The sequence below is a fragment of the Geotrypetes seraphini genome, chromosome 12 (genome assembly GCF_902459505.1).
Source record: "Geotrypetes seraphini chromosome 12, aGeoSer1.1, whole genome shotgun sequence".
NCBI classification, from domain to species: domain Eukaryota; kingdom Metazoa; phylum Chordata; class Amphibia; order Gymnophiona; family Dermophiidae; genus Geotrypetes; species Geotrypetes seraphini.
Genome location: NC_047095.1, coordinates 47698743 through 47725343, shown reverse-complemented (window position 1 = coordinate 47725343; position 26601 = coordinate 47698743). Strand labels below are relative to the sequence as shown.

Below are 26601 nucleotides of genomic sequence, written 5' to 3'. Positions count from 1 at the left end.
TTTCCCTGTAACTTCATCGAGTGTCCCCTAGTCTTTGTAATTTTTGACGGAGTGAAAAATCGATCTACTTGTACCTGTTCCACTCCATTCAGGATTTTGTAGACTTCAATCATATCTCCCCTCAGCTGTCTCTTTTCCAAGCTGTAGAGCCCTAACCGTTTTAGTCTTTCCTTATACGAGAGGAGTTCCATCCCCTTTACCATCTTGGTCGCTCTTCTTTGAACCTTTTCTAGTGTTGCTATATATTTCTTGAGATAAGGAGACCAGAATTGAACACAATACTCCAGGTAAGGTCGTGCCATGGAGCAATGCAGAGGAATTATGATATTCTTAGTCTTATTAACCATCCCTTTTTAAAATAATTCTTAGCATCTTGTTTAATTTTTTGGCCGCCGCCACAAAACGTTGGGCAGAAGGTTTCATCATATTGTCTACAATGACACCCTGATCTTTTTCTCGGGCGCTAACCCCCAAGGTGGACCCTAGTATCCGGTAACCGTGATTTGGGTTATTTTTCCTAATGTGCATCACTTTGTATTTGTCCACATTAAATTTCATTTGCCACTTGGACGCCCAGTCTTCCAGTTTCAAAATCGCCCTTAATTGCCAGTTTCACACTTAAGTGTTGTAGCCGCTGTTCTATAAAATAGTACCTATGTGCTATAACACGTAACTTCAACGTGGGCATCCTGTTCGCCAGCCTTGTCCTACTTATACTATACCATACACCATATTTACCATACTATATTTGCCATACTATGTCTGCCCTGCTTCTGTCTCATACCATGTTTGCCGTTCCATGTCTTCCATACCTTACCATTTTGCCACGTCGTGTCATACTATATTTACATTACATTACATTAGTGATTTCTATTCCGCCATTACCTTGCTGTTCAAGGCGGATTACATCCAAACTAAAAACAATGCAATGCTGTTTTAATGCCATGCTATGTTTTAATGATCTATACTCGCCATGCTATGTCTCACCAAACCATATTTTGTCTTATTATATTTTTTTACCAGGCTTTGTTAACTATGTTTTTGCCATGGTATCTTTTATCATGCTATGTCTGAGCTGCTCCTTGTGACCCTGGGCCTTAGGTCCGGATTCTGTGAACTGCATCCCGATTGTTGGCAGCTTTAGGCATCCTACAGCTGTCTATCAGCCAATTGAGACACATGTTTTTTTTAAAAAAATGCTCCCCAGGCAGGCCGCTTATATTGAAGGCGCCTCCGGGAGCCTAGAGAGGCCCACAAGCCCCCCTAAGCGGGCTTAAGGCTAGGTGGTAGCCTTAGGTGAACCTAGGCAGCCCTACTTAGGCGAACCTAGGCAGCCCTACGCAAAATGCTGGCCTACATTGTAAGTAGGTGCGGCCGCTATACTTAATCGCGGCAAGGGATCTCCCTGCCGCGATTAGTAAAGTGGCTTTGGCTGCCAGTCTCCCTCCCCCTCCCTCTAAATGAAAGAGGCAGAAGGGATGCCTAATCCCTCCTGCTGAAAGACACCCCCCCCCACCCGCCTCTGACAATCGCCGGCAGGAGGATGCCCAGCCCCTCCTGCCGCACCCCCCTTACTACGCCAGTGTAGGCAGCATCGTTGTACAGAATCATTGTTGGTGGATGTCATCGATAGTACTGTATCTTCGTTGAAGGATTTGATGCATTCGCAATTACAGCACCCACGATATGGAATTCCTTACCTCTTCATATCCGGGAAGAAAAAAATTTAGATAAATTTAAGGGAATTCTAAAGAGTTATCTTTTCCAAGATGCATTTGACTGTTAAACAGACTTGGTCATAGCCAGAGTGGTCCAATAGTTCTTCTTCCCTAGTTTCCCTATTTGTGGTTTACCTTATATGTATTCTTTACTCGTAATTTGTAGTTCTCCCAATTTTCCTATTGTTTTACGTTGGTCAAGTATTGTTCAGTGGGTATTTATTTGTTTATTGTCTCCCCCTTTTTAATACAAATTGTAAAACGCTTAGAAGTTTTGATTTGCGTTTTATCAAAATTTTAATAAACTTGAAACTTGATTATGGCTCCAATTAGACTTAACCGCAGCTTTTGATACCTAGAAAGTTGCTTGAATTACTTAAAGAAGTGGGGCCAGGGGTCCACTGTGTCGGCTTGCTTTGATTCATATTTTATAGATAGGAGTCATAGTCAAAAGGGAGGGGCCAACGCCAAGTGAGAGAAGGCTGGGAAGAGGGTTTCCCCAAGAAGCATCATTGCTACCAATATTATTTAATTTGCATTTGGCACCATTAGCTGCAGTGGTGGAAAGTTGGACTGTAGAATTCCACATATTTACTGATGACATTCAGTTGATATGTTTTGTAAAGGGGAATCAAGGAATTGTATTGAGAGATGTCAATGAGAAATTGGAGAGGTTGTACGAGTGGTTTGGGTGTTCATAACTTGGTACTAAATGTGAAAAAAATCAATTGCGATGTGGACGTCAAACCAGAATCTAGTCTACCAGACTAGGTGACTTCATATTTAGGTAGATACTTTACAGATGAATTTAAGAAAGCTTCAAACATTGGCTTGGTAGCATGGAATGTTGCTACTCCTTGGGTTTTGGCCAGGTACCAGGGACCTGGATTGGCCACCGTGAGAACGGACCACTGGGCTTAATGGACCGTTGGTGTGACCCAGTAAGACAATTCTTATGTTCTAAAATAGTCTGTCAAGTGCGTAAGTTCAGTCAAGTAGCCCCTCTCTTAAGACGACGTCATTGGCTCTCCTTTTGTACAGTATAAAATGAAGATGTTTGTTTTTACATGATAAGGCTCTTTGGGTGGGTGTTCCACAATATCTGGCCTCCCCTACCATGCCATATATACCTGCTCATATTCTGCTCTCACTACAGTGAATGATTATTGTTTAGTTCTTTTTAGACCAGCCATTGCAGTTAAAATCCCACCTCTTTGAGAGTGCTTTCGACTCCTAACTCCTCTCACCTTGGGTTCTTCATCCCCTACCCTCTATGTCAGGGGTGTCCAACCTGCGGCCCTGTTAAGAATTTTATGCAGTCCGGTCGAGGGCGATGCAGTGGTTTTCCTCTGCTGCCCCCGGGTGTTTACCATCTTCCCGGCTCCCTCCTCTGTCGTGTGCAGCGTTTGCACGTTTGTGTGGCCCCAGAAACATTTTTTTCGGCCAGTGCGGTCCAGGGAAGCCAAAAGGTTGGACACCCCTACTCTGTGTCATGTCTGTCTGTCTAAGTTAGATTGTAAGCTCTTTCGAGCAGGGACCGTCTATAACTGTCAAAATGTAGAGTGCTGCGTACGCCTTTCAGTGATAAGTAGCAATTGCCCAGTTGTAATACACCTGGCACTGTGCTTTTTTTTTTTTTTTTTCTAGCCTTGGCCCCCCTTGAAAGAGTCAAGCTGCATAGGCTAAAGCAATGGTTCCCAACCCTGTCCTGGAGGACCACCAGGCCAGTTGGGTTTTCAGGCTAGCCCTAATGAATATGCATGGAGCAGATTTGCATGCCTGGCACCTCCATTATATGCAGATCTCTCTCATGCCTATTCATTAGGGCTAGCCCGAAAACCTGACTGACCTGGTGGTCCTCCAGGAGAAGGTTGGACCTGGTTTATCAGGCAGGTCTTTGGAGATTCTCAGTACAGCCTAAAATGCATTCCTGGCTAGGCTTGAACTTTGTTCACATTTATTCTGTAGTTCTGTTTTGTGATTATTATCTTTTAATAATGTTTTCCTTTATTTTAGGGGTTGATTGTGACTTTCTGTATGGATCTTTCACTCCTTTTTTTTTTTAGTCTGTACTTTGCTTAGAAATGCCCGTCAGATAAGGCAGAACAGAAAGGACAAATAAACTATGCATTGCAAGGGCTTTCTACTGAAACAACAAATCCTGACATCCCTAAGAGTAACTTGATTTCCTTTGTTTTGCAGCTGCCTTCACCATGATTGGCACGTCCAACCATTTATCTGACAAATGCTCCCAGTTCGCTATCCCTTCACTGTGCCACTATGCTTTCCCGTACTGCGATGAAACCTCTCCAGCTCCCAAGCCTCGGGACCTGTGCCGTGACGAGTGCGAAATCCTAGAAAACCTCCTTTGTCAGGCCGAGTACATTTTTGCCAGGTCCAACCCCATGATTCTAATGAGATTAAAGCTGCCAAACTGTGAAGATTTGCCCCAGCCAGACAGCCCCGAGGCTGGCAACTGTATAAGGATTGGAATTCCCCTGGCAGAGCCCATCAATAAAAGTAAGTGAGATTTGTCGATTTCGCGTCGGGTACGATGACGAACTGTGGCAGCCTAAAGAAAGCATTTGCCAAAAAAGAATTAGTAATGGAATTAAGTTTAACAAGTCATAAGCATTTCCCACTGACAGTGTACCAACTAGCCACCTATTCAAAACACAGAAATGTCAGTTCTCTCAGATTTGCTTATGTTATGGAAATTCTTTATTATTATTATTATTATTATAGCAAGGCATGTCAAAAGCAGGCACATAAGCAACTATTAACACAGATGTTGCAAGACATATTCATGCCATCCACCAAGGGCTCCTTTTACTAAGGTACTCTAGTGGTTTTAGCGTGTGCTACAATGCCACACACGTTAAACACTAATGCCTCCATAGAGCTTGCGTTAGTGTTTTCCGTTTAGCGTGCGCTAAAAACTCTAGCGCACCTTAGTAAAAGGAGCCCCAAATGTTTTCTTATGTGCAATCTTATATCCCGCCGAATCCTCATTAGTTAGAGTTCTAGGCGGGTTAGAGGCAACATATTTTGTATATCATTAAATATGTTGCAAAGAATTATACATGCTACATGAAGTGATCAAATTCGCAGACGACACAAAACTGTTTAGTGGGGTTAGGACTAAAGAGGACTGTGAAGATTTACAAAAGGACCTGAACAAACTGGGAGAGTGGGCAAAGAGATGGCAGATGAACTTCAATGTAGAGAAATGTAAAGTCTTGCACGTAGGAAACAGAAACCCTACGATGGGAGGGTTGGTAATGGGTGAAAATACCCAAGAAAAGGACTTAGGGGTAATAGTGGACAAGACAATGAAGCCGTCGGCACAGTGCGCAGCGGCCTCTAAGAAGGCGAACAGAATGCTAGGTATTTTCAAGAAAGGTATTAGAACCAGAATGAAATAAGTTACCCTGCCGTTGTATCGGGCGATGGTGCGCCCGCATCTGGAGTACTGCGTCCAATATTGGTCGCCGTACCTTAAGAAGGATATGGCGATACTCGAGAGGGTCCAGAAAAGAGCGACACGATTGATAAAGGGTATGGAAAACCTTTCATATGCTGAGATTAGAGAAACTGGGGCTCTTTTCCCTGGAAAAGCAGAGACTCAGAGGGGACATGATAGAGACTTACAAGATCATGAAGGGCATGGAGAAAGTGGAGAGGGACAGGTTCTCCATACCTTCGAAAACTAAAAGAACGAGAGGGCATTCGGAAAAATTGAGAGGGGATGGATTCAGGACCAATGCTAGGAAGTTCTTCTTCACCCAAAGGGTGGTGGACACCTGGAATGCGCTTCCAGAGGGTGTGATAGGCTCAAGAAGGGATTGGACAATTTCCTGAAGGAAAAAGGGATAGAAGGGTATAGATCAGTGGTCTCAAACTCAAACCCTTTGCAGGGCCACATTTTGGAGGGCCTTGGAAAAAATAGTTAATGTCTTATTAAAGAAATGACAATTTTGCATGAGGTAAAACTCTATAGTTTATAAATCTTTCCTTTTGGCTAAGTCTTAATAATAATATTGTAATTTATAGCTAAAGAGACATATGATCAAGAAACTCAAAATACTACCTCAAAATTGTACCTGGCAGGCCGCATGTGGCCCCCGGGCCGCAAGTTTGAGACCACTGGTATAGATAGAGGAATACTATACAGGTCCTGGACCTGATGGGCCGCCGCGTGAGCGGACTGTTGGGCGCGATGGACCTCTGGTCTGACCCAGCAGAGGCACTGCTTATGTTCTTATATTCTTAAATTGTTATAAAATTGTTATCAACTGTTATCAAAGCCATTTTGGCTTTAAATTTTCACAGTTGATTTTCTGAGGATTATTTGTTCATGTTTTGTTTGATCTTATTTGTTTTATAGAATTATGTATGTAAATTATGTAAACCGTGTAGGTTTAAACAGTAGAGAAATGTTTTAAATAAATAAATTAGGCAGACAGTCTGAGGCAATATATCATAAATAGCAGCTGACCATTAACATGTCTTTGTTTCGGGTGACAGAAGTTTTTTTACATTTCAGTTTGATGCAGCTACAATAGCCAAACATTTTAGTAAAAAGGACCGTGTGGCCCAAAACATTTCCTCTCCACACAAATTCCCTTCTCCCTAGGGTTATTTATTTTGCTAGTTCGTTTTAGAGCCCGTCCTCCCCGGGAGCCCAGAACGGGTTACAAGGATACGCACACAGTAGTTTTCAGGATCAATAACATTCAAGCTACAGAAAATTGAGATGGTTTTCGATAACATAAGCGCTAGGGGGACACCAAGAACACACTTGCTATAGTGAATCTACATGCTACAGGATCAATAACGAGCTTCAGGAATAGTACACACGTGTTACAGAAAATTGGGAGCATTTTTTTTCTTTTTATATGATACACATGCTATGGGGGGGGGGGGTTGAGAACACCTAGGCTTTAGTTAAACTGAATCTGTCAGCCAATACTGTGCTTTTATCTATTACGGCCATGCAGATACCATTCTGGGACTCTATATAGTTTGCATTCTCTTAGGGCTCCTTTTGCTAAGCTGCGATAGCGTTTTTAGCACGCACTGAATTGCCTCCCGCGCTAAACCTGCGCTAAGCGGCTAGAACTAACGCCAGCTCAATGCTGGCGTTGGCGTCTAGCGCGCGCTAAAACCACTATCGCAGCTTAGTAAAAGGAGCCCTAAGAGAATGCAAACTATATAGAGTCCCAGAATGGTATCTGCATGGCCGCTTCACGCAACGAGTGGTGAACACCTGGAATGCTCTCCCAGAGGAGGTTATTGCGGAACCCACCGTTCTAGGATTTAAAAGCAAACGAGATGCACATCTCCTTACGAGAGGCATACAGGGATATGGGTGACTAAAATTACGCCAGGTGTACACCTGGCTGGGCCTCCGCGTGTGCGGATTGCCGGACTTGATGGACCGAAGGTCTGATCCGGAGATGGCAGTTCTTATGTAATAGAAACAGCGCAGTATTGGCTGACAGATTCGGGGGCCCTGAGTTACGGTGTGCTGGTTTCTTGACATCCTACTCTTCAAACTAGATAGCGAGCAAAATAGTTCACAATAGAAAAAAAAAAAATACAGTACTTACGCATAAAAGATACTAGGGAAGGGGACAAGGAAGATTGACCCAAATGAGCCAGGGATATTTATTTATTTATTCAATTTTCTTTACCATTTTCCCCGGGGGGAGCTCAGAACAGTTTACACAGGGATCTCAAAGTCCCTCCTTGAGGGCCGCAATCCAGTCGGGCTTTCAGGATTTCCCCAATGAATATGCATCGAAAGCAGTGCATGCACATAGATCTCATGCATATTCATTGGGGAAATCCTAAAAACCCGACTGGATTGCAGGCCTCAAGGAGGGACTTTGAGATCCCTGTTTTACATGAATTTATTCAGGCACTAAAGCATTTTTCCCAGTATGTCCTGGTGGGCTCATGATTTATCTAATATACCTGGAGCAATGGTGGGATTAAGTGACTTGCCCAGGGTCACAGGGAGCAGTGGGGACTTGAACCCACAACCTCAGGGTGCTGAGGCTGTAGCTTTAACCACTGCACCCCACTCTTCCCCTGGATACTGCATGGTTCCAAAAGCAAAGGTGAAGAAATGCTTTTAGCCCAGCTTTATTTACTAGTATTTATTTTTATATGTACTGCCTACAGGCCTGAAAGCTATCCAAGTGCTGTACAGCGAGTTTTGTTGTATTTTTTTTTTGTCCCCAGAGGGCTCACAGTTTAAATTTGGGCCTAGGGTTACCATATGGCTCCAGAAAAAAGAGGACGGATTGAGACATCCAGGTTTTTCTTCCACTCCTTTTAAATGGAAATAAAATCCAGATGTCTCAATCTGTCCTCCTTTCTTCCATTCCTTTCAGTGGAAGCAAAACTCGGATGTCTCAGTCTGTCCTCCTTTTTTTCTGGAGCCGTACGGTAACCCTATGCCTGAAGCAATGGAAGTTTAAGTGCCTTGCTGAAGGTGGAGGAGTGTGTGGCGCAGTGATCGAAGCTACAGCCTCAGCACCCTGGGGTTGTGGGTTCAAACCCCGCGCTGCTCCCTGTGACCCTGGGCAAGTCACTTAATCCTCCATAGCTCCAGTACGTTAGATAGATTGTGAGCCCACCGGGACAGATAGGGAAAATGCTTGAGTACCTGACTGTAAAACCACTTAGATAACCTTGATAGGCGGTATATAAACACCTAATAAACTTGAAGATCACAAGGAACTGCATTGGGATTTGAATTAGTTTCCCCTACTTTTCAGCTGTGGAAAATTAAGCTCTGGAAAGAGGGGGGGGGTCACATACGCCAGCTCTGTGTGTGCAATGAGTGTTCAGCAACTCCAATATTGAGCAAGTTCCTTTACTCATGTCCAGGGAAGTAAAATTTGTGCTGTGTTTACCATCTTCAATAATCTTTGCACCTATGACCATAAGATGAAGGTGAAAAAGATAGACCCAGAAGTAATCTATGGAAATATTTCTTCACATAAAGGATGGTATATGCATGAAGCCAGGGTGACATAAGGGTATTAGATGCCCAAAGTAAATCTTCAGCCTTGCTACCCCCCAGGTAGCTCAGGATACTACCAATTTCCCTCCCCCCCAGTTCAGCATCTCCTCTTCCCATCTCTACCTCCCTCCCTCCCTCCCTCCCATCTCCCTTTCCCTCTCTACTTCCTCTCCAGGTGACCAGTATCTTTTCATCCCTGTTTACCCCCCTTTTGTATCCCTTCTCCAGTTGCCAGCTTTTCCCTCCCCCCCCCCTAGCCAGGGGTCAGCAACTTTTTTACATCAAAGAGTCATTTTATCCTAAATTTTTGACCCAAGATTTACAAAGAACCGCAATGAGTAGAGAAAGGAGTTTGAGATATGTTTTTTTTTTTAATGCGATATGGGTATATATGCATTTAACACAAAAACAAAGCTTCATGTACTTATAGAAAATAAAGAAAAAATTACTGAGACTTTTTTATTTATTTATTTAATTTTAGAGCCCGTCCTCCTCAGGATCCCAGAACGGGTTGCAAGGATATGTACTTTTAAAACCAATAGGAGGAAATATTTTTTCACTCGGAGAATAGTTAAGCTCTGGAACGTGTTGCCAGAGGTTGTGGTAAAAGCGGATAGCGTAGCTGGTTTTAAGAAAGGTTTGGACAAATTCCTGGAGGAAAAGTACATAGTCTGTTATTAAGACATGGAGGAAGTCTCTGCTTGCCCTGGATCAGTAGCATGGAATATCGCTACACCTTGGGTTTTGGCCAGGTACTAGAAACCTGGATTGGCCACCGTGAGAACGGGCTACTGAGCTTGATGGACCATTGGTCTGACCCATTAAGGCTATTCTTATGTTCTTATATAAGCCAAGTATAACACAATCAAGCCTTTGTAGCATACTGATGAGGTTGGTTCTGAGGCACTGTAGAATGAGGCATTATGACATCACAATCACAGCTCTGGAAAGTTGCTCTCATTGGGGTTCCAGAATCTTGCTATTCTTTGAGATGTTGGAATGTTGCCACTCTTTGGGTTTTGGCCAGGTACTAGGGACCTGGATTGGCCACCGTGAGAACAGGCTACTGGGCTTGATGGACCATTGGTCTTGACCCAGTAAGGCTATTCTTATATTCTTATGTTCACAGTAGTTTTCAGGATCAATAACATACAAGCAACAGGATCAATAACGAGCCACAGAAAATTGAGATGATTTTTGATAATACATGCTATGGGGAAACTAAGAACACACATGCTATAGTGAATCTACATGCTACAGGATCAATAAAGAGCTACAGGAACAGTACACACGTGTTACAGAAAATTGGGATGATCGTATATTTTTTATGACACACATACTATGGGGGTATTGAGAACACCTATGCTTTACCATGTGGCTCCCGAAAAAGGAAGATGGATTGAGACATCCGGGTTTTACTTCCATTATGAAAGTAAAACCCGGCTGTCTCAATCTATCCTCCTGACTTCATTTGCTTTCAATGGAAGTAAAACCCGGATATCGGAATCCATCCTCTTTTTTCTGGAACCATATGGTAACCCTCCTTCGGCCTCTTTAAACCCCCCCCACAATCTTCCAGATTTGCTTATGTTAAAGCAGACCTGACCAAGCCACGCAGTTTTGGGATTTTCCTGCCTCCTTTTCCATACTGCTCTGGGAGTCTGGCAGCATCTCAGTGTGTATTGCATGACATGCTTCACTCAACAGGGCAGAAGGAAACACAACAAGTGAAAACAGTAAAACATCCCTTGGGAACGGAGGGGTGGGGCTAAGGGGGTTTGCAAGGCTTTCTTGAATTTCTGCATTGGGTTGAGGCTTGTAGGACTAGACAATGATACACGTTATGGAAATTTATAACATTTTTTTGAATAAATATTTACCAGTACTCTATAATTGAGCTCATATCTTCCCTCACTTGATGCACCAAGTAATCAATAAATAACTAAAAAATTTCACATAAACAACTACACTAATAATTACATAAATCAGTAGAATACACTTTAAGGGGGCACAAATGAGTCGGATTTTCAGGCCATCCCCAATGGGGGTCCATTTTCAAAACAGATAGGCATCTAAAAGGCGGAATAAATAGGAATTTGGACATCTAACTAGTAAAAATGTCCAAATGAGCATTTTCAGAACTGACTTTTTTGACGTCTTTCTGGTCGTTTTGTCTCCAGTGCATCTAAATCTTAAGGGGCTTTAGAGGCACGTTTTGGGTGGAATTAGGGTGGGCTTAGCACTTGAATATTTTACCGCAATAATTAATCAAACATTTTACACAACGTCCAGGGCACAATTTTGGGCTAGACCTGTTTTTAAACCTTATAAGGGCCAAAAGGGTACCCACACTGACCAGAAGACCATGAAGAGATGAAAATATGGCCCCCACACCCTCCTCCAGTGGTCACTAACCCTCTCACGCCCCCAAATATCTGCATGAAACAGTACATATGTGTCTCTATGACAGCTGCAAATCTTAGTATAGCTGCAAGCAGGTCTCTGGAGTAGCCTGGTGGGCAGTGGACTGCAGTGGTGCTGCTTTGACACGCAGCTCCTGATTGGTAAGGCCCAACTTAGTGCAGGAAGAGGCGGTCGGAGCATACAGCGAGTGATTTCCTGCACTCGCCGGCGCTCCAGCTGCCCTCTCCAGTCTCCCCCATGAAAAACCGTATTCGCGGTTTTTCAAGATTCGTGGGGTTGCAAGAACGCAACCCCCGCAAATATCGGGGGAGTACTATACTGTCATATAGGTGACACCTGCAGGCTTAAGGGCTACTGGGGCGGTAGCCAGGTGAGTACAGTAGGTTTGGGGAGAGTTTTGGAAGACTCGCCATATAATGTATGAGGGTTATGGTAAGATGTGTACCTGGCACCCCTAATGTGAAGTTCACAGCAGTAATCTGCTAGCATGTCTGTGTGGCCAGTCCATTAAAAATGCTGGTCCCCCCCTACATGTAAATGGTTTGTTTTCGATGTTTTTTCGATAATGGCAAAAAAAATTAGACACCTAATTGGACAAAATATCTAATTGGGTCATTTTGGGGGAAAAAAAGATAGCTGGGCCATTTTATTTATTTTTTTTTTTTGGGGGGGGAGAAAGATATCTTACTAGTTTGAAAATTTGGAATTTTGGGATGTTTTTCTCAAAACAGCCAAAGTTGGACATCTATTGAAACTGCCCTTCCAAAGGTACACTATTCAAAATTGAACATTGCCGTAAGAACTGAAGAAGAATGCTTATAAATATTGGATCCAATTCTTTCTTCCTGACGCAGCAGTAGTGAAAACTCTGGAACACTGGCCATGTCGGAGTGGGACTACTAACTGACAAGTAGTCTATGCAAAACTATTTTTGGGAGATGATTTGAAACAGTTTTGAAAGCGTTTTAAACTCTGATGGAGTGAAAATATATTAAAAGTTAATAAAGAAAAGAAAAAATAAGGAAAATCGGAAATAAAAATACAAAATATTGGGAGGTTTTTTGAGCTAGCGATATATCAAATTTCAAGTTTTTATTAAAAGTTTGATTAAATCGTAGTTTCATATTTCAAAGTGATGTACAGTATAAAAAACAGGGAAAATGGACTGCATTTATTACAATAAGACATGGACCAAACAGACAAGTACAAAAGCGGAAAAGGGTGGAACTACAAATTAAAGAAAAGAGAGACAAAAAAGGTTAAAACAAGAAGGGAAGGGGGTAACTTTATCCATTAAAATTAAGCTAGCCTGGTAGAAAATTCAAGTTTCGAATATATGTATGAACACCCTGAAAAAGTATAACATGGATTGTTTGAAGAACTGAGGCTTTTTCCTACCCCTGTTACTGGTTGGGTTGAAACTGAATTAAATAAGAAGTACGATGCAGAATTCATATTTCTGCAGTGGATTTTGTGTAGTTTTGATTCTTTTATTCCACTAACCTGATTTATCTTCAAGTGTTTTATACTAAAAACAAACTGTTTGAACTGTCAGTGACCATCATATATTATATTAGTACTAGTCTTTAAGCTCATTACATTAACGGGTGCTAGAATAGATGTGTGTATCTTTCTTTCTTTTTCTCTCTCTCCTTGGCCACTGTCTGTCTGTCTTTCTTTCTTTCTGTCTCTCTTTCCTCGGCTGTCCACCACCACCCCTTGCCTGCTCTCCCTGTCCAGCAGTAGCCCTTCTCCCTTCCTTTTACCTCCCCCCTGTCCAGCAGCACCCCTTCACTGCTCCTCCTGTCCAGCAGCAGCTCTTCTCCCTTCATTTAACCTTCCTCCTGCCTGTCTCTCCGTGGCTCCCTTCTGTTCCCCCCCTCCCAGAGCAAAGCATGATTGCTGTCTGCCCCCCAGCACACCCCTCCCCCCTCCACTTCTTACCTGCAAGGGACACCTTGCAGCACCCACATGACACCCTCCTGCTGTTGTAGAGACAATCTGCCACTTAATGCACTGCACGCACCCCAAGCCGGCACATGCAGTGCAAGCCGCCCCAAGCGCCTCAAATGGAATTCGGCACAGAGGCACACATCATGGCGCCAGGGTTCACGGCCTCCTAAGTGCGCATGCGCGCTTAGGGTTTTATTTATAGAGCATCAATAAAAAAAGCAAATACCAAAAGGTTAATGGGGCAAATTTCAAATCTGCCCGCACGGGTGCCGAGCCCATGGGTATTTTTACTCGAGAGCTTTGTTTGTCTCCGTTTTCAGTGGAAAAGTGTCTGCATATCTTTCCCTTACAAAATCACCTTGAAACAAAGAACCCACCGATTTTGCACCTGTTTCTTCCAAACAAAGCAGTGCGCATAGGGCTCCTTATACTAAGCTGCGTTAGCGTTTTTAGCGTACGCAGCATTTTAGCGCACGCTAAACCCGCGCTACGCAGCTAGAACTAATGCCAGCTCAACGCTGGCGTTAGCGTCTGGCGCGCGCTATTCCGGCTTAGTAAAAGGAGCCCATAGTCGTTGAAAATAAGGTGCTCGTTGTTGCCTCCCTGGCTTAACCCAGCCCTCCAGAAACACTTCAGCTGGGTGCGTCACATGGAATTTTGCCTTTAGTGAAGTGGTGGAGTTTTCAAAATGGCTGTCTTGTCCACAGAAATAGCTTTCAAAATTACTCTTCCAAATTCGTTAGCATATACGAGTAAGAACCAAGTAAACCACACACAATACCGTGACTTCAGCAAAAATCAGCCCCTGCAGACATCTTCTGGTCATGGGTACTCCTGCATGAAGAAACAAATATTTATATTTCTAAAGTAGCTTAACGAAGCGGGAACAGGAGGTTTACATCATGCACATTTGCTGTTAAGTACTTCAGAAGAACATGCTTCGGTTCCCTTCCCACAGTCCTCCCAGTTTCCTTTTATACATCTTCCACAAAAATACTTAAGGGGTAAGCTGTTTCCTTTGCTGATCCGTAAGCCTTAAATCCTCCCAGGAATGCGAATGCAAAACAGAGGCTGTGGTAGAGCCTCAGGAAACTGGCAGATTGTGCTCTTGCCGAAGCCGCAGCTGAGCAGTGGTGTAGTTTGTTTCGAGTACTTTGGTTCTGGGGCACTCGCTCGGTGAAATTGCGGTGCATTAACCATGTAAGTGATCTGGGCTCAGGGCTGGGAATGCTGCTGAGGCTGTGTTTATATGACGCAGGGAGATGGGAGAGGACAACCAAGCTGCTTCACAACAGCCATAGCTACTAGGTTGCAAAGGGAAGGAGCCACGGCTTGGAAGTAGTCTGCCATTCCTACTAGAGAATGACACGGGGACAAATTTGTCCCCGTTTCCGCAGGAACTCAATTTCCCTGTCCCTTCCCTGTGAGTTTTGTCACAGTCCCTGTCCCTGTCCCATTCCTGTAAGCTCTACCTTAACCAAACAAGCCTCGAATACTTAGGATTTTAAAGTGTTTGAGGCTTGTGCAGATGAAGACGGAGCTTAGGCATTGGCGAAATGAGGCATTATGACATCACAATCTGAGCTCTAGAATGTTTCTACTTAGGATTTCAAAGTGTTTGAGGCTTGTGCAGATGAGGACAGAGCGTAGGCATTGGTGGAATGAGGCATTATGACATCACAATCTGAGCTCTAGAATGTTGCCACTTATGATTTGAAAGTGTTTGAGGCTTGTGCAGATGAGGACAGAGCTTAGGCATTGGTGGAATGAGGCATTATGACATCACAATCTGAGCTCTAGAATGTTGCCACTTATGATTTGAAAGTGTTTGAGGCTTGTGCAGATGAGGACAGAGCTTAGGCATTGGTGGAATGAGGCATTATGACATCACAATCTGAGCTCTAGAATGTTGCTGGTTATGATTTGAAAGTGTTTGAGGCTTGTGCAGATGGGGACGGAGCTTGCAGGAATGGGGCAGGGACAGGAAAAGAACTCGTGGGGACGGGACGGGAAAATGAGTTCCTGCGGGGATGGGGAAAAATTTGTCCCCGTGTCATTCTCTAATTCCTACTTACAAGAAATTATGTTTGGAAACTTTAAGGACTAGTACTTTTAGGACTTTTAGGACTTTCTGATGTGTGGGATTTGCAGAATGGAATAATCTTCCAGCATACATTAATTAGGCAACAAAAAGATCTAAACAGTTTTTTTAAAAAATTCTTTATTTTTGGCAACTTTCATCCAGGGTGAGGGATTTCATTTAGGGGAAGATAGTGGGTAGGGGATGAAATTAAGGGGGGTGTAGATAAGATTGACTTAATTCATATGGAAATTAAATTTGAAAGAATGATTTAAATTTGTATGAAATATTATTGTGATTCTTATTGTATTGAATGTATTTTTGTATTATCCTATTAAATTGCTAATGCGTCATCTATTTTGTACAATGAAATATGATGGTTGATGCTTTTTTGGATGTGCTGGTATTTTCTGATGATTTTGATGTCTTTTAGTTTTGGTTTCTGTTTAGTTTTAATTATGTATGGTTTATAACCCACCTTGTTTAAAGGCGTCATATAAATAATAAACTATCCCCCCTTTTACTAAACCGCAATAGCGGTTATTAGCGCAGGGAGCCGCGCTGAATTCTCCATGTTGCTCCCGACACTCATATGGAGTCTTTTACTACGCCGATTTAGCACATGCTAAATGCTAAAACGTCCATAGACTATAATGGGCGGGGTAGCATTTAGCGTGAGCCTTAGTAAAAGACCCCCATAGAGTTCCTATAAGCGTCGGGAGCAGCGCAGAGCATTCAGCACGGCTCCCTGCACTAATAACGGCTATCACGGTTAGTAAAAGGGGGGGGTTTATTGCTAGGCCAGACAAGAGGTGAAAGTGGATTAGAAATGGGGGGGGGGGTAGTCCCCAAGAAGCTGCAAATTAAAGCTTATAAACACCAGTTTCAACTAAGCTAGAAATCCAAGAAAAAAGGAAAAAGAGGACGTTTGATCTGGATGTGCAAGCTCGTTAGCTGTAATATTTCATCTGATTTCCCATGTTCTATTTTGTTGTACTCTCATTGTTCAGATCACAAGTGTTACAACAGTTCTGGAATGGATTACCGTGGCACTGTCAGCATGACCAAGTCCGGGCGCCAGTGTCAACCCTGGAATTCTCAGTACCCCCACACTCATTCCTTCACCGCAGTCAGGTACCCGGAGCTGAACGGGGGCCATTCCTACTGCAGAAACCCGGGAAACCAGAAGGACGCCCCGTGGTGCTTTACCCTCGACGAAAATGTGAAGTCGGACCTCTGTGACATTCCAGCATGCGGTAAATTTTTAAAAGTTGCTCTTAAGCCCACATTCAAGCAGTTATTTCCTTGTGAAGGATTTACCCTCTTTGCTGCTTTGCACAGGACTCCTTTATCAGGTTTGAAAAGGAGCTCTTTTAAGAGCGCCTGGGGTGTTTGCAATTAACAGCATGACATGTAAACCAGAAAATCCATCCTGCAAAGCAAGGATTTTACTAGTACGAGTAAGTAACTTCAGCAATGACATCTTACAAGGAAAGTTTGAACCCCCCCCAAAAAAAATTCATAATATATTAATACACAAAGAAGATGCCCCGCACTATGAGCCAGATTCTATAAACGGCGCTGGTATCAGCAGCCGCCTAAGAAATGGCCCGTAGGGGCCATTCATAGAATCATGGCTATTTAAAAAAAAACAACAAAAAACAACCCCCCCCCCCCCCAACAAACCAAGTGCCTTAAATGTAGGCCTGCATTTTAAAGGCCCTCATTTAAGGTGCCTGTCTCGCACCTATGGAGGTGCATAGGAATGTACGACTAAGGACACTTCTAGTGCAAACCATGTCCCTGCCGGCCTTAGGGGTCTATAGGCATCCCTTTGCGTCTCAATAGGTGCGAGACTGGTACCTTCAATTTTTTTTTTTTTTTTTTTTTAATGTGCCCTCTGATTGGTCAGTTAGGCGGTGGTAGGGCACCTACTGCCACCTAGCTGCAGCGCGTCATTTACAGAATTTGGGCCTGTGTGCATTTGGGGGCTTTAAAAAAAAAAAAACACCTTCTCTGTGAAAAGACAGGGTGGAGCCTGATATATTGTGAGAACATGGCCTTTGTTACTGACCATAAACTGTGCCTGATTTTTCAAGGATTCATCTTCATACTGTGCCTGAAGGAAATGTCTTTCGTAGTGCCTTGTTTTATAGGTGTCAGGTCAAAAACGCGCCGGGACAGAGGTGCGCGCAGACAACTGAGCGCAACGTGGAGGCGCGCACCGAAGAAAATGACTGTTTAAAGGGCTCCGACAAGGGGTGTGGGGGGGGAACCCCCCCACTTTACTTTTTATAGATTGTGCCGCGTTGTGGGGGCGTTGGGGGGGGGGCTTGGGGGTTGTAACCCCCCACATTTTACTGAAAACTTCACTTTTTCCCTAAAAAACAGGGAAACAGTTAAGTTACATTACATTACATTACATTAGTGATTTTTATTCCGCTTGTACCTTGCGGTTCAAAGCGGATTACATAAGAAGAGAACTGGACATTTCCAGGATGGTACATGACAATAGAGAATACAGTTTGAGGATAGAGACTTAATAACAGAATGATAGTAAAGACTTAATAACATCGGAAGATGTTTTGGACGGCAGTGTTTTGGTTTCTTGGGGGAAGGGGTGAGGGAGGTTAGGTAGATTGTATATATTTTTTGAACAGCAGTGTTTTGATTTCTTTACGGAATGTCTTGAGGTCTGATGTTGTGGTTAACAATCTGGTGATGGAAGGTTCGAGTTTTGCAGCATGTGTTGCCAGGAGGCTATCATAAAGCTTTTTGCGGTGAGTACCCTTGAGTGGTGGGTATGTGAATGATGTCAGTGTTCTTCTTGTTCTGGTTGGAAGGTTACGGTTTAGGCGGTCATTTAGGTAGGTGGGTGCAGTACCGTTAATTACTTTGAAGAGTAGACAGTATAGTTTGAATTGAATTCTGGCTCGAATCGGTAGCCAGTGTGAGTCTAGGTAGGCATTGGTGATGTGGTCAAATTTTCCGAGTGAGTAAATTAGTCTAAGGGCTGTGTTCTGAACAGTTTGAAGTTTTTTGATCATGTTTGTGGGGCATGGTAGATAAAGGATATTGCAGTAGTCCACGAGACCTAGTACCAGGGATTGTACAATTATCCTGTAGTGTTCTTTGTCAAAGAATTTCCTTATTTTTCTTAAGTTGCGCATTGTGAAGAATGCTTTTTGGGTAGTTTTGTTGATTTGGGTCTGCATAGTGCAGCATCTGTCTATCAGCACTCCCAAGATTCTGAGTGAGGTCTGGATTGGGTATTTGGTTGCTTTAATTTCTAGGTCTGTTATGGATGGGTTTTTGTCCGTTTCAAGCATTAGGAATTTGGTTTTGTCCGAGTTTAGTTTCAGTTTGTGGTTTGTCATCCATTTTTCTACTTCATCCAGAATTATTTCCAGGTTTCCAGTATAATGAGGGCGGTTACAACCCCCCACAACGCCGCCGCGATCTGTATTAAGTAAAGTGGGGGGGGGGGGGGGGTTCTCCAACAAAAACCCCCGTCGGAGCCTCTAAAAACATTATTTTTCTTCGGCGAGCGCTTCCGTCTTGCGCTCAGTTGTCGGCGCACGCCTTTGTCTTTGGCGGTTTTGTCTATGAACCAGTCAAGTGGAGACTTAGGGCTCCTTTGGCTAAGGTCGCTAATGATTACCTCGCGCTAAATGCTAAGAAGTCCATAGGTATAAAATGGGCTTCTTAGCATATAGGCCCAGATTCTACAGAGGGCGCCTGAAGTTATTCCATTAGGCTTCATCGGCGCCATTAATTGAAAAGTGCCATTAAAAAGCAATTTTAAAAAATTAAATGAGCTGGTAGACGCCTAACTTGAGAGACACGTACTACTTCAAGGTAGATGTCTACTCTGAGGCGCCTACTAGAAGGCAGGCGTGGTTAGGGGCAGATTCTGGATGAATTTTGGGCATTATTTGACTTAGGCCTCAGCAGACGCTTAATTTAGATGCACTCATTTAGGTCCAAGAAAGCCCTGGCATAAATGGAGTGCACCTAAGGTTTCAACGCCTACCGGCACTTAAGACTGCTTAGGTGCCGCTAGCCGTGATTCTATAAAAGGCGTCTAACAGGTGATCGACAGTTAAGCTTCTCGCCTCCTAGAAGCTAGTCGCCATTTATAGAATCAGGGCCTTAGCATGCATTAATCATTAGTGCACCTTAGTATAAGGACCCCTTACTATTTTATATAATGCCCCCCCCCCTACTTCCAACAAGGCTAAAGTTAGATGAATTCATAGGATTCAGAACAGAGGAGGCCACAGGGACCACGGCCTGCCCAAACATTGGCAATCAACGGCTCTACTCCCCACACACACCTCCTCACGACCGCCGTAATTTTAAATCTTCAGCCAGCCGCCGGCCAGCGTCGCTGCAGAATGAACGCTTCCGGGGCAGGCCTGCTTGTTCACACTATGCGGCAGCTGCCGGAAGATTTAAAATTACAGCGACTGGGGAAGGTAGATGGGGGGGGAGTCGGGAGCTGGAGAAAGAGAGGTTATGCTGCAGGATCCTGCTGGGGCTAGGGCGAAGCTTTTGCCCCCACCGCCAATAAAAAAAAACAAGCCACTGCCTATGGGTGAATTTTCAGCCCAACTCTTAGGAGAGAACCCATTGTTCAGAACTCCTGTCCCTCCTTACAGGAAAAAAAGATAGGTAATAATCTAATCTTCTCAAATGAATCGATTTTTTTTACTCCATTAAAAATTACAAAGACACTAGATGAAGTTACAGGGGACACTAGATGAAGTTACAGGGAAATACTTTTAAAACCAATAGGAGGAACTATTTTTTTTTCCACTCTGAGAATAATTAAGCTCTGGAATGTGTTGCCAGAGGATGTGGTAAACGGTTAACATAGCCGGTTTGGACAAGTTCCTGGAAGAAAAGTCCATAATCTGCCATTGAGACCAACATAAGAGAAGCCATTGGGATCAGTAGCATGGAATGTTGCTGCTATTTGAGTCTTTGCCAGGTACTTGTAACCTAAGGGTACCAGACTTCTGGATTTCCCCAGACACGTCCGGGGTCCGGATGGCTTTTCAAAACCCAGCACTTTGTCCGCGTTTTAAAAAGCTTCCTTGAAATCACATCGGGCATGAGGTCAGGGGAAGTGTTTGGTGGGGGCTAGGGCGGAATTGGGGGCAGGACTGGGGTTAAACTGGGGGGGGCGGGTCTAGGGGGGTCCGGATTTTACTAATGTAAAAATCTGGTAACCCTATTGTAACCTGGTTTGGACACTGTGGAAACAGAATACTGGGCAAAATGGACCATTGGCTATTCTTATGTTCTAATTATGCTGAAATTTCACCTAATTTTAGGCACCTGAAATGAGATGCCCAGGTCTGTGCTCAGCTTTCTTTGAGCATCAGACAAATATTAGGAGTATTCAGACTTTGATTTTCTGTGTGGGCTTCGCCAGATCTAGAAAGTTCCACTTGCCAAATTATTCATCAGCATCAAGTAGCCCCTTAAACTGTTTTCTTTTGAAATAACCCCATTCAGAGTGACTGTGTGGGGCTTTTTTTGGTTTTGTTTTTTTTAGTTTACAAGAATATGTCAGAGGTTAATCCACAAGCCTAAGCATTTTGAAAGACTATTTTTCTTTCTGTCGGGAGAGGACAAGGGAGCATGGGTTGCTTAATGGCCTCTGTCTGACCAGGAAGTGGGGCAAGACCTATAGAGACATATGGCCTTACTGGGAAGACATATGGGATAGGCTGACATTGTGGCGATGAAGAATTTTCTAGCAACCGTACTAGTGTTGTTTGGATTCTAGCTATGTGTCCTTGCTGGACTTTGCACTCACTGTTCTCACGAGCTCCAGGAAATTCAGATAGAATTTATCATTCTCTGCATGGCGGTGAGCCGTGCGTCACATGACTTACTCACCCTAAATCTAAAGTATTTTGCCATTTCCTTGTCTCAATCAGATGCCAAGGACTCGAAGGAGAAGAACAAAATGGAAATACTGTACATCCTGGTACCGAGCGTTACAATTCCTCTGGCCATTGCGTTGCTTTTCTGTTTCATCTGCATCTGCCGCAACAACCAGAAAGCCTCGTCGCCTCCAGTTCAGAGGCAGCCAAAACACGTGAGAGGGCAAAACGTGGAAATGTCAATGCTAAATGCGTACAAACCTAAGGTGAGGCGCATGTCTCTGATTCAAAACAGTTGTTTTTGGAGAACATTATGAAAATGTTTATATGGGGTGGGACATTGGAGTGGGCAGACTTGATGGGCTATAGCCCTTTTCTGCCGTCATCTTTCTATGTTTCTATGTTTCTATATATTAGAATAATCACAGAATCATGTTCTCAAAAACATATACTAAAGTGCAATTAATTAATAAGTGCAAAGTGTAATATAAAACACAGCAAGGGTCACAGCAGGGACCATCATAGCACCCACGGTCCCACACCGCCAAAATATTATCAAACGTTAATATCTTAATGGACGCTGTGGTGGTAGCAATTCTGTGACCAGCTGCAGATAAAATCCAAAACCGTGACTGAAATCCCAATTGAGCCGGCCCCCTGACTCGAGTTTCGCCTAATGAGGCTTCTTCAGGAGGAGTAACTCATCGTGACCACGACTGACGGCAAAGCTTGCCAAACCAATACTGATCTCCCACAGCTGGTCACAGAATTGCTACCGCCATAGCGTCCATTAAGATAAGTTTCAGCTTTCTATTCTGAGAAACTAGTATTAACGTTTGATAATATTTTGGCGGTGTGAGACCGTGAGTGCTATGATTGTCCCTGCTGTGACCCTTGCTGTGTTTTATCACACTTTGCTCTTATTACTTTATTTCACTTTAGTATATGTTTTTGAGAACATGATTCTGTGATTATTTGGAATTTTGATAGTGGTTATCACAGATTAGTACATTGTGTTCCCTATTATTTATTGTATATATTAGAATAGAAATACTTTCATGTAAGTAATGGCCAGGCATCTACCTCCTCTCTGAATCCCCCTGTCCTTTCCCAGTGTATCTCAGAGGCATCTTGGCAGCTGCAGCAATTCATTTTCACTGCCTTCACCGACCCTGCAGGCTTTCCTCCACTGCATCCTGTCCTCACTGACATCACTTCCTGTCTCCTCACTTGTGAGTCAGGAGGAAATGGAGGGTTGCGAGCGAGAGATCAGTATTATGGGGAAGGAGATTAATTGCATGGATGGGTGGAGATGAAATGGATCTTATTGGGTACAGGTGGATATGGGTTAGATCAGGGTTGTCGTATTCCCTCCTCGAGGGCTGCAATCCAGTCGGGGGTTTTCAGGATTTCTCCAATGAATATTCATGAGATCTATAAGCATACAATGAAAGCAGTGCATGCAAATAGATCTCATGCATATTTATTGTGGACATCCTGAAAACCCGACTGGATTGCGGCCCTCGAGGAGGGATTTTGACACCCCTGGGTTAGATTATCAATGAGGAAGAGCAGGAATTGGTGACATTTCTGTCCCCTTGCATTGCCGGAGGATATGGTAAGAGCGGTTAATGTAGCTGGTTTTAAAAAAAGGTTTGGACAAGTTCCTGGAGGAAAAATTCATAGTCTGCTGTTGAGACAGACATGGGGGAAACCACTGCTTGCCCTGGATCGGTGGCATGGAATGCTGCTACTATTTGGGATTTTGCCAAGTACTTCTGACTTGTATTGGCCTCTGTGAAGATGGGATAATGGAATAGATGGGCCATTAGTCTGATCAGTAAGGCTATTTTTATGTTCTTATGTCTAGAGTAGAGAATTGCACGGGGAAAGAAATTTCACCAATTCCTGCTCATCCGGGTTTTCTGGGCCTACATTTCTGGCGCCTATCTTTGTTGTGAATCACGCCTATGTAGGCGTTTTAGGCCACTTAATGCCACTTGCAGCATTAGTCCAAAAAACCCAGTATTTGTCATTAACAAAAATTCTACAAAGTGCAAAAACACACACACTAGCGCTGTGATATACAGCCCAGGATCGACGCAACTTGGACGTTGTGACTTAGACCATTTAAAACATGGTCTAAGTCACAAAAACCCACCTAAAGTCACTGCAAACACATAAAACAGACCCCCACACATTACCCCAGTGATCACTAACCCCCCCACCCCATAAAAATCGTAATCACACCTTTAAAATTCAGCCTCCAGACCATCATCACCTGGCAGCCTGGCATAGGAAAGCCTAGTCGTCCAGCACAGAGGCGGCTTAAGTCGTCTTGGGGGTGGGTTAGGGACTCATGGAGAGGAGGACCCATGTCCATAAGCCACTCTAATCACTGCATTGATACTTAAACATGTGCACTCCCCTATACACCCCCAAAACCCTTTTTGACTGGCATATAAGTGGCTCCTGCAGCCATAAGGGCTATTAGGGTGGTAGATAAGTGGGTCTAGGGGATTCTGGAGGTGGTTTGGGGGGGCTCACCATGACCTATAAGGGAACTGTAGTGGGGAGAAGACATGGCACCCTTTTTGTGAAGTTCACAGCAGTGCCCTGTAAGGTACCCCACTATTTAGGTGCCATGTCTGGGTGTTCAGCCCATCACTTTGCAGACCCCTCCCACGTCCAACAGGGCTTGTTCTAGGCGTTTTGAACTTGGACGAAAAGTTGGACGAAATTGTGGTATAAAGATGGACGATTTAGCAACTTGGAAGATCAGATCGGCAGGACGTATAATTAGACGATTTTCGAAATGAAAAAAAAGCTGGACATATTTTTCGAAAATGTGTTCTAGGCTGTTTTTTTACTTTGGATGACTTGCGACTTAGACGAAAACAGACTTAGATGTTCCTTTCGATTATGCCCTTCCACGCTTATATCCCGCATCTTCTCTATAAGTATAGAGCTCGGCACAGTTTACAAGAGTTTTGAAGAAAGGAAAATATAATAAGAATTAGTGATTATATATATACATATATATATATATATCAGTGCCATATGTTACCTAACTTTAGGCACCGGTAGAGCACCTACCAACACCTAAATTTAAGCACTGTATCTAGAATTCCCCCCTTAGTTTGTTTTATGCTTATATCTATTCTGTTATGCTCCATCTAGGTATAAACAGACTGTAAAATGGCTGTCCTAAGTTATTCACATAGTGGGATTAATATCACCACTACCTGGATAATTCCCAGAATTACCCATGCTGCACCCTGATATCATCTGTTCACTATCCAGCTAGTGCAAGGAGGTCAGCAATGATTTTAGGTGATGCTTTCAAGAAAATAAAAGCATAAGAATAGCCTTACTGGGTCAGACCAATGGTCCATCAAGCCCAGTAGCCCGTTCTCATGGTGGCCAATCCAGGTCACTAGCACCTGGCTAAAACCCAAGGAGTAGCAACATTCCATTCTACCGATACAGCGCAAGCAGTGGCTTCCCCCATGTCTTTCTCAATAACAGACTACGGACTTTTCCTCCAGGAACTTGTCCAAACCTTCCTTAAAACCAGCTACACTATCCGCTCTTACCCTATCCTCTGGCAACGCGTTCCAGAGCTTAACTATTCTCTGAAAATCAGCAGAAGGACCCAGGCAGCAGCTCGCTGATCCAGATAGCATTACCTGCTATTCTAATAAATGCTTCTGAATATCGGACTGATAATGTAAAGCACTGCGCCAGCCTGGTGGATTAATCAATCTTAAGTGCTAAACGCTGACATGCACTGAACCTCACGTCAGTTCGTTAACCAAGGTTTCTGCACATCCGGTCAGCTGAGGGAGTGGGAAGTTCAGCTATGGTTCAGTAACAACCCGAGTAGACAGAATCAGGAATGGTCTATAACTACAATGGGCTATTGGGGGGGGGGGTAAAAGAAGGGGGAAATCCCTGGGTAGTTGGGAATGAAGATTCATACTGTTGTAACTTGGTAGGTGTTGGTTCCAGTTGAACCAGAAGCCGAAAAGGAACACAAACAAATTGTTGGGCTTTAAAACAACAAAAAAGGTGAAGTGTTTCTCAGTTCGCACAGTAAACTAAGGCTCAAAAGGTACCCAAGAACTGCTCTGTAATAAGTCTGGCAGCAGCAGTAACCAGAGAAGAAAAAAATGTGTGTTTGTTTCCCTTTTAAGTTGAAGCGGGATGAAAGAGTTTTGCATGGCTGAGATTTTTCTTTGGCCAAACTAAATTGTTTCTTTAAAACCAAGAAGACAATGCTTAAACTTTCAAAGCTGTGTACTCCATGGGTGGCCGCGATGTTAAGCGCCAACCTCGTGCAGTTCACTGTAGATAGAAATTATGCCGTGTGGCAACGGCCTCGCTGCAGCTCTGAAGATGATAATTCCATGCGCTTAAAAGGTCAACAGAAGAGTTGCAGAGCCGTTGGCTGATAAAGCAGACCTCGTGATCGAAAACATATAAAATATCGGACAGAAGGTTAAAAGGGCCAACAGTATGTTTATTGCTTGTAATTGCAGTCATTTGGATCAGATTCACTGTTGGACTTCTGGCTTTACAGAGAATTTCTATGTAAGAAAATCCCGAAGCAGTCTGTTTCTAGACATACTAAAGCTGAACCTTTGCATTCAGCTATTAAATAGGATCTTGGTTATTTAGAGTTACAGTAACTCTCCTGTCTTGTTCCCTATAATCCCCTCCGGGAACTCCACTCATCAGACAAAAATCCAAAAAGTAGCTGCCGATCTGGGGCAAGTAGTGGCTTCCTCCATGTCTGCCTAAATAACAGACTATAGACTTTTCCCCCAGGAAATTGTCCAAACCTTTCTGGTGCGTGCACTAAAACCGCTAGCGCAGCTTCGTAAGAGGAGCCCTTAGGAAGGGAATTTTTTTTAATAAGGTAAAATTCTGGAATCTCTCCAGGCACACCACTGAGCCAGGGCACACAGTTTGAGAGACGCTGCATGAAATCACGTTTGCCTACATAGTCCACAATTTTATTTTTTTATACTTGTCTCCACTTTCAAATTTGTCAATCAAATTTAAAATGGTACCCATAATTTATACTAAGAATCTATATCAGGTTTAGTGTCCTTAATTTCTACTGAGAACATAATAATCTAATCTAATCTAATCCTTAGGTTTGTATACCGCATCATCTCCACGTTCGTAGAGCTCGACGCGGTTTACAGTAGGAGAAATAGGAAGGAACTCCAACAGAGGGTTAGAGGTAGAAGTGTGAAGAAAATTTAGAGGACTTGGGATGCCAAGATATAAGAGTTTCCTAATGGAAGTAGTTGAGAAATAGACATACCAGGCAATTTTTAGCTGGCACTGGGCAGTGTGTTGTCCATCCAACACCAGCGCTCTACCCAGATATTCAAAGCCGGGCTGCTTCTGGCATCGGACATTGAATATCCAGGTTTTCTTTGGCAGTCTCTAATTTAACTGGCTAAGCAAATATTCAGCACT

The 26601-nt window shown here is 43.5% G+C and overlaps 1 protein-coding gene across 3 annotated transcripts in view; it reads left to right on the top strand.

The window, feature by feature from the left end:
- ROR1 (receptor tyrosine kinase like orphan receptor 1) overlaps positions 1-26601 on the top strand; it is a 349815-nt gene that overhangs the window by 308569 nt on the left and 14645 nt on the right. For all 3 annotated transcript variants that reach the window (XM_033916719.1, XM_033916718.1, XM_033916717.1), the window contains 3 exons: positions 3921-4238; positions 16222-16467; positions 21163-21374. In XM_033916719.1, the coding sequence (XP_033772610.1) occupies positions 3921-4238; positions 16222-16467; positions 21163-21374 (776 nt within the window). The remainder of the gene's footprint in view (positions 1-3920; positions 4239-16221; positions 16468-21162; positions 21375-26601) is intronic.